Source organism: Rhinolophus ferrumequinum, assembly GCF_004115265.2.
Source record: "Rhinolophus ferrumequinum isolate MPI-CBG mRhiFer1 chromosome 15 unlocalized genomic scaffold, mRhiFer1_v1.p scaffold_54_arrow_ctg1_1, whole genome shotgun sequence".
Lineage (NCBI taxonomy): Eukaryota > Metazoa > Chordata > Mammalia > Chiroptera > Rhinolophidae > Rhinolophus > Rhinolophus ferrumequinum.
This window is the reverse complement of record NW_022680357.1, coordinates 8,250,707-8,258,288: the sequence shown is the minus strand read 5'-3', so window position 1 is coordinate 8,258,288 and position 7,582 is coordinate 8,250,707. Positions and strand designations below refer to the sequence as shown.

The window sequence follows — 7,582 nt, the reverse complement described above, 5'->3', positions numbered from 1 at the left end:
CCTGCACAAGAACGCAGGATATGGTGACGCCGAAAAGGAACACCCACGGAGCCATGGTAGGGGAGTCACACCACGATATTCTCGCTGGAGGCTGGGTTGGAGACACAGGAAGCAGGAGCTACACGATCTGCAACCTGCCGTCCGCTTCTCTGCCAACCAACCCACCCCCTAGCGTAGCCACGGCAGTTATATCAGTGGTCAATGGTTAACTGGTTACAGCTGATGCCCAACTAGTCACAGCTGACGGCCATCCACTCCCCGAGCCAGCACCTTTCCACGTGAGGCCGAGCGCCTGGAAACTGCTCCCTAGGCTCTGTCCCCACACATGATGACCACCACCATTGTCACCATCGTCGTAAATAATGGAGCAGAATTTTCGGAAAAGGGTACAAGTTCAGGTTCAGGCAGACCCTCATGGTAGCCTGCTCCCGACAGTTGCTAGACACGACTTGAGGCCAATCACAACTTACCAGTCCTTAGCGTCTTCATTTATAAAGTGAGGGCAACACTGTCGCCAAGGATCAGCTGACTCAGGGCAATGGGAGTGGACTGAACCTGACAGCCCTCCACACTCTGAGGCCTTTACAGAGAAGGGACCGCTGAGTACACTGAAACGGTGTAACAATTGCTAGTAAGACAACCTGTGTTGTGAGCATGTGCATGGCCCTTGAGGTTAAGACCTCGTCATCCCTGAAAGTGAATGCTCAAAGTTCTCATTGAGCCAGGAGAGAACATTCCCCATTGGCTAAGGATGCCCATTTCGGACCCTTGGACAGGTGCTTGAAGTGTGATCCCAGATAAAGTAACCTCTTTGCGCCTCAGTTTCCTCTGTAAATAATAGTAGCTTACTACTTATGAAGTGCGGCTTCAAGCCTGTCACATAGGTTGTTTTGTTTATTCCACACAACAGTATTAAGAGGCAGGTGGTATTATCTCCCCGAATTATGGAAGAGGGGATAGAGAAACAGAGCTCTGGTTTGCAGCTAGCAAGTGACGGGAGTATTAAGATAACTAAATGAGATAGGATTAAGGTCTTATTAAGACAATTAAATGGGGTAGATAACTCGACCCTGAAGGGAGTATTCAATCATTACACAAAATAAGGAACACAAGCCTGAGCAGGACTCTTGGCTCATACGTAGTAAGCACTCAAGAAATGTAAACCTAGCATCTTATGTTTTATCTTCATCATTCAAGGCTCACCCCCAAAGTTGTATTAATAACTTGAACGTATTTTTCATCAAATTGCACAGTTCGTTTTTGTTGTTGTTTTGTTTTAAACCAAAGACTGACATTTCCACGCTGGGGAATAGCTATGCTTCATTCTGTTTCAAACAGCTGTGGTTAGACCCACTGATGTCTTTGGGAAGATGAATGACGAAGGGAATCCCTCTGTGCCAGCCAGCCAGTGCACCTGCAGGAGGCACCACCTGTGGCTATGGTAGCCTAGTTCTCACCTGGGCAGCCCCCGCACGTCCCCTGGTGGACATAAGTGCAGCCACGTGTTGGATAAGGAATTACCCTTGAAGGAAGAAGCACAGAAGCCAAAAGACTCAGGACACAGACTCCTATGTACCGTTTCAGACTAAGCTTTTATTTTTTTGATATTACAAACCAGTTTTCTTTATTCACAAACCACTGTAAGTGATATAAACACTAATTTCTAAAGACAGATATACACATTTTCTGGGTTTGCGGATTGCATGATGTGTGTGTTTAGAAGTCACTATATGCCACACATGATAGTAATCGTGTTTTTTTTCATAATTCATAATAGCAATAGTTATTTAGATAAATGAAAACATTCCAAATAAATACTGTTTAAAAAATCCAAAATGTTTTGTTTACATCTCTGACATACATTTGAAAATGACTTATTGGCATCTTGGAGGAGTGCCTAGACAAAAGATTCTGCAACATCAGTTGGCACCCACTTGCTCTAAATGATTTTATTAAAACTACATACAATCATGGGGGAAAGTACAGCTCATGGATGAAAATCAAAACTGAAAATTAATTTTACTTGAACCAACACAGTAAGAATTCTATGTTTGTGATTCCAAATACAATGCAAATTCTGGATTGTGAAATCTGAGGCAATTGGGAGAAATCTATGTATTCTCGCCAACCCCGTTCTTTCTACCTCGCTCCCCTCTGGGGTAGGATGCCATAGCATTTTACTAAATTGTTGCCTTTAAAAACATCAACCAGGCACCCACTGTCATAACACTGTTCCCCAGGTGGGGGCATGACAATATCTTAGTGATGCTGTAAAATACCCCTTTGCTCCCCCCTCCCCCACCCAAAGAAGTCAGGTGAAAAGAAAGTTTTCTATGCTTTGGGCTGCTAAAGCAGTTTCTCCCCCCGCCCCCATCCTCTCCCTTTCTCTCTTTTCAAGACAACGGTCATCTGCCTTAGATAGCGAAGCTACAGAAACTTGGTTTTCAAATCTTGTGAAACTTTATTGATGGTTTAATATCCAACCGATCTTACTGCATGCACATAGGATGACAAGAATGCTGGATCACAAACACTTTTTTTTTTTTTTAAAGTTTTGTTTGGTTTTGTTTGAAAGCAGAGTTGTTACAGCGGATTGGCAGGTTCACAGCGGTGAGTTGATGATTTGCTATAGTGCTTGCCAGAAGGCCTGCACTGTACACATGAAGATTTAACTATGGCAGCAAAACTACTGGGGACAGCTTGCTGCTGTGTGTTTAATTTAAATACAAAAACAGGAAGACCCGTGACAGATACCCCAACTTAGGTTAACTTGTAAACAGGACAACATGGAAGGAGATCAAACAGAAGTAGTACAGACAAACTGCAATTTTTCGGCTGTGTCACTCTGGCCCTGCGTCAGAGGTGGGGGGACTTTGTTCTTCGGGGATGAAGAGGGTGGACCTACTTTTTTGCTTCCTTCTGACAAGTGTCCTGGGCCATGGAGACAGAACTAAAAATACTGGGTTGACAGAATCCCTGGGGACCAGGAAGAATGGGAGGGCAGGCTGTCACGGACTGAAAAATTGCAGGTCGTTCACATTACACAGTCATGTTTCAAAAAGTACCAAGCTGATGAAGATACTACGATTATCTCTACTCAATGATTGCAATACTTGTAAAATGCTTCTATAAATCCGAATATGATTATCATGTAATTCCATAAAAATTATACGTCTGTCTCTAACAGTTGTTCTACTAGGCTAAAACTAAAGCTTCATAGACTGTTTCTAGAACTTAACAACTCCACTGCACAGATGTAAATTTTATACATTTTTTTTTAACTGGTACAAAGAATTTAAGTTTTTATTACTTTCTTTTTTTTGGAAAAAAAGAAAAAAATAGAAACAGTGCTTTTTATCACCTTTTTATTAATGTTATTTTTTTCCCTCCCATAATATAAAAGTCAGCAATGATATCAATAATTTATTATACTGGAAGAAATATAAAAAGAATGCTTGTTGACGGCCTAACTAGCAGTTTTTGCCTAAGTAACTAGCGGCTGGTTAAGAAGCTGAATACTGCCAGGTGGAATGGTTTAAAGGGTGGGTTTGCACAGCTTAATTCAACTTGGATGCACACGTGCTACTAGAAGCACCCCCTTAACAACATAACCTTTGGCTTGCACTGACAATGAGTAACTCAGAACCGTTGATAGATGATTGTTGGTGCAGTGGGTCGTTTAGATTCATCCGTTACTATTTGTTTTTTTCCTTCAGCCAAACCCCACTCCCAATCTGCTATGGCCCTCCCACCCGTCCCCTTTCATAAAATAAAATAATGCAGATGCAGAACAAAAATGACTACTGTAGTCACTGACACTCTTCCCGAACAGCTGATAACCCCAGTAGCTTAATATTCAGCATATATAATTCATTTACATGATAAAGCACTCTGGATATGGCCCTAAACCAGTTTTGATTCATAGCTAGCATCTCTCTAGATCACAAAAAAACTCCTACAGCCAGCAACCAAACTACGGAACCTTCAGAAATGAAAGACCCACAATATTAAAATACACAGAACAAAATATCTGAGGTATAAGATAAAAAATGTAATTTTTTTTTCCTCTTTTTAGTTTTTCGAGTTGCTAAAATGATGCACTACTGCATGTATTGCAATACCCAGGCCTCGGAAAGCTTCCTTTCTCCCCACATTGGAAGGTTTTTATGGTTTTGTCATTTAGTATGGAGCAAAACGGTTGTATCCCCCTCGGTATATACTAGCCTGCAATGAAGAAAGAACGAGACCCACATCATCAGCATGGCTCCTAGTCTTGGCATCAGTCAAGGGTGCAAAAGCATTCTGAAACAAAGCAATTTGAGGGGTGTGTTTTTTACATTTTCCTTTTGCAACACGTGGATCATCAAAAAAGACTAATGTGAAAGATAGACACTCAAAAGCAACCAAAATGGAGGCACCCCGACCCATCCCAGGTCACTCTTGGAGAACTAAACATAGGGCCAATCCTGACCTCCCCCAACAGCTCCTCATGGAGAAACTCCCCGTAAAGCCAAATGCTGTCGGCCAGTCCAAGGAGCTCCAAGGCCTCTCATACAAACTGGACACCTGAAGGATTTGCACCGTCTCATTTTGTTGGCTTGTTTGATTCATTAACACTATGTTCTTATCCGGAAGAGCTCAATCTACACTCAAGAGGTTGAATGCAGACGACTGATTGAATGTAGTAGTTCAACTCTCCTTCCAACCCATTCCTCACGGGGACTGAGTGTGGAAGCAGAGTTGATGAATGCAAAATCAGGACGAAAATGTAAATCGACCTCATACTTGACTTGGCTCAACAAGCTGTATGGGATTCGCTCGGAAGAGGGGAGTTGTACAGATGAATTGCTTGATGCAGCTGAGCTTGTGCAAAAGAGGATGTTTCGCAAATCGTGGCTGAACATTTAAACCACGCTCCAGCGAATTGCCTGGCCATGGCTTTAGACCGCTATGAGGTGGACCTTAACTGTTTCCTTTTTGCTGCAAGTATTGGCGATTCAAACGAATGAATGCCTATGGGGATTGAGTCTTAGGAGAAGGGCTGATTGGATTGATCCCAAGCAGAAAGCTGCATGCCAAAAGCTTTGTGATGATTGCTCTCACGTGACGGGCACGTCTTACTGTACTCAAGAGTTTTAGTGCATAGAAGTTTGAACAAGTACAGGCAAATTCACCCCACCCTCACCTCCCATTGTGCCCTCCCCCCACCCCTCCCAAAACAAAAACTCAACCCCCCCCAAAAAAAAACAAAAGACAACCCCCAAACCCAGCTGATTCTTTCTAATTCCTTATGTACTAGGCACACACACAAAGTGCACCCCTCTCTATTTTCTTTCCTGGGCGACTATGACTTTAAACATGAATTGTAATAGGGGAGGAGAGGCAGTCAGATTCTCAGCTGCCTGACAGCAGAGGCCTGGAAGTGTGCAGCTTAGCTCCTCTGAAGTCTGTGCTGGGGCTGGAGCCTTGGGGCTATATGAATGACCGAGCAGCGAGGGAGGGAAAAAAAGACAAAAAAGTTCTGCATTGGCACTGCATTCTGTTAGTGATGGATTTAATTATCAAAATGACTAATTATTCCATTAAGGTAAGTGCTCTGCTAGGTGAGACTTGCAAAATTAGAAATATAATAACTTACATGCACTACATTGCCAAGAAATTAAGACATTTATCAAGTTTACTGGGAGGATTAATGTGGCATTTTAGCTGCTGTTAGCACAAGAGACAAATTCAATTAAGGGCCAGTGAGAGGATGGCAACCGTCAACCCATACGAAGGTCCCAGCTGGGGGAAGGGAAGGGAGGCAGGAAGAAGTGAGGAGAGAGGAACCGGTACTCACCATGGCACCAACGCCGTAGGTGGGGGCTGGAGCAAGTGTGTGGTGGTAGGGGTCGGCAGCATAAACTCGTCCGTAACTGAAAGGAAAACAGAGGGGACAATTAATCCAGAGCATGCAACAAAATAATAACAACCACACAATACAAAATACCAAGACAGTGTGGAGGGGCCCTACTCAGCTTCAGAAATAAGAAACCTTCCAGTCTTCCACGTAACATGAGAAAAGTCCATCTGCACATAACACATTTTTTGTGCCTTTGACATGGCTGGTCATATACATACATATATATATATATATATATATATATATATATATATATATTTGTTTTTCTCTCTCTCACAGGACCGTTTCTACACTGCTCATGTAGCTACCGCAGAAACTGAGGTAGGCAGAAGAAACAATTTGGAAGAGTGGTTTTAAGAAGCCCAGGATGCCCAGAGCACATGTTAATACTCAAGAGAGGTTGTCATTTTCTCCTAACTTAGCTTTTGGCAACGAAGCGAGACAGAGTAGATGAAAAAGGGTGAAGTGACCAGGTCTGTGCAGTTAGGGTCTAACACCTTAGAATGGGGAAGAACAAATGTATTCAAATAGAAGCAGCCTTGAATGATTTGTGGGCCCCCCCCTGCCCTGACTAAAGAATTAGAGCTGATTTGATTTTGATCTTATGATCCCAGAACTTCTATCTCATCAATCTATGGCCAGGTGCTGGGAAGGGACACATTTCAAACAATATTTCCTGGTGACATTTCCTCATCTTTGAGTTTCTCACTCTCCTCCCTCCACTGCAATGACTTTCAGTACAGGCGTTAGAATAAAAATGAAGAAGGGATGGAAGCCTGATACACTAGGTATCTACTAAATGTCTGGAAAGGAACAAGGCAACAAATCAGAAATTAGGGTTCATAGAGGTTAAGTCATTTGCTCAAGGTCACAGAGCTAGACAGAGTCAGAGCTGATCTTTGACTTCTTCGGGGCACCTCTTTCCATGGATGCTCTTTCCATGGAGGCACGCACCTACCCTTATTTGAGTGACTTGCTAGGTATCTTCTTGGAGATTGCGTGAACACTGCTCTTTTGGTAATGATCAAAGCTGAGATACAAACTTAAGTTAGGTTTCCTGGAAGCAGAGCCTGAAATGGAGATTCTTGTGCACGTGAAGGAGGAGAGAGAGAAAAGCAGGTCAAGAGGAAGGGGGGAAAGAGAAGCAAGGATGTGTTCTGAGCTAGAGATTATCTTTGACCTGATCTCGTGAGTTGTACCCCAGAGTTTATCCCACTTAGAGGCAAGTGAGTTGAGTTTTTTTTTAGTGTTTATGTACGTTAAGCATTAGCTGTGGGCTTCCCTAAGGGGTGGAGGATAACTTATGAGTTGAAGTGACTTTCTTTGGCAGAGGGTAATTCTCTGAAGAAAGGAATAGCAACCAACCCTCACATCAGCTGGGGTGCAGGATATATGTGGATTATCAACAGCCTTTGACTCTTGGGACTTTCATTTAAAGAATGAAGGAACAAGGCAAGAAGAGATGGTTTGCATGTACTGTCAACCTTAAGGTCACATCCCATCTCTTGGAATCTAATTTGCAAGCACTTTATTTCTCCCCTTCCCTATATTTTCTCCATTTTTCTTCCAATCTTCTTCCGCATAGTTGGTGGATAAGAATGTACTGCATAGGTCTGACATGACTGCTCAAACCTTGGAGCATGAAAAGGTGGGAAGAAGCTGGGTGAAGGACCTTTTGTC

At 42.9% G+C, this 7,582-nt stretch overlaps 1 protein-coding gene across 32 annotated transcripts in view; it reads right to left on the bottom strand.

Annotated features, from left to right (window-relative positions):
* Positions 1 to 1,575: 1,575 nt before the first annotated feature.
* RBFOX1 (RNA binding fox-1 homolog 1) overlaps positions 1,576 to 7,582 on the bottom strand; it is a 1,406,067-nt gene continuing 1,400,060 nt past the window's right edge. For 11 of the 32 annotated variants that reach the window (XM_033101490.1, XM_033101492.1, XM_033101479.1 and 8 more), the window contains 2 exons: positions 5,840 to 5,915; positions 2,438 to 4,302 (listed from right to left, as the gene is read on the bottom strand). In XM_033101490.1, coding sequence (XP_032957381.1) covers position 4,302; positions 5,840 to 5,915 — 77 coding nt within the window. In that variant the 3' untranslated portion in view covers positions 2,438 to 4,301. Of the gene's footprint in view, positions 4,303 to 5,188; positions 5,473 to 5,839; positions 5,916 to 7,582 lie in introns of those variants that run through there. The other 21 variants (XM_033101470.1, XM_033101471.1, XM_033101469.1 and 18 more) reach the window with 8 other exon arrangements.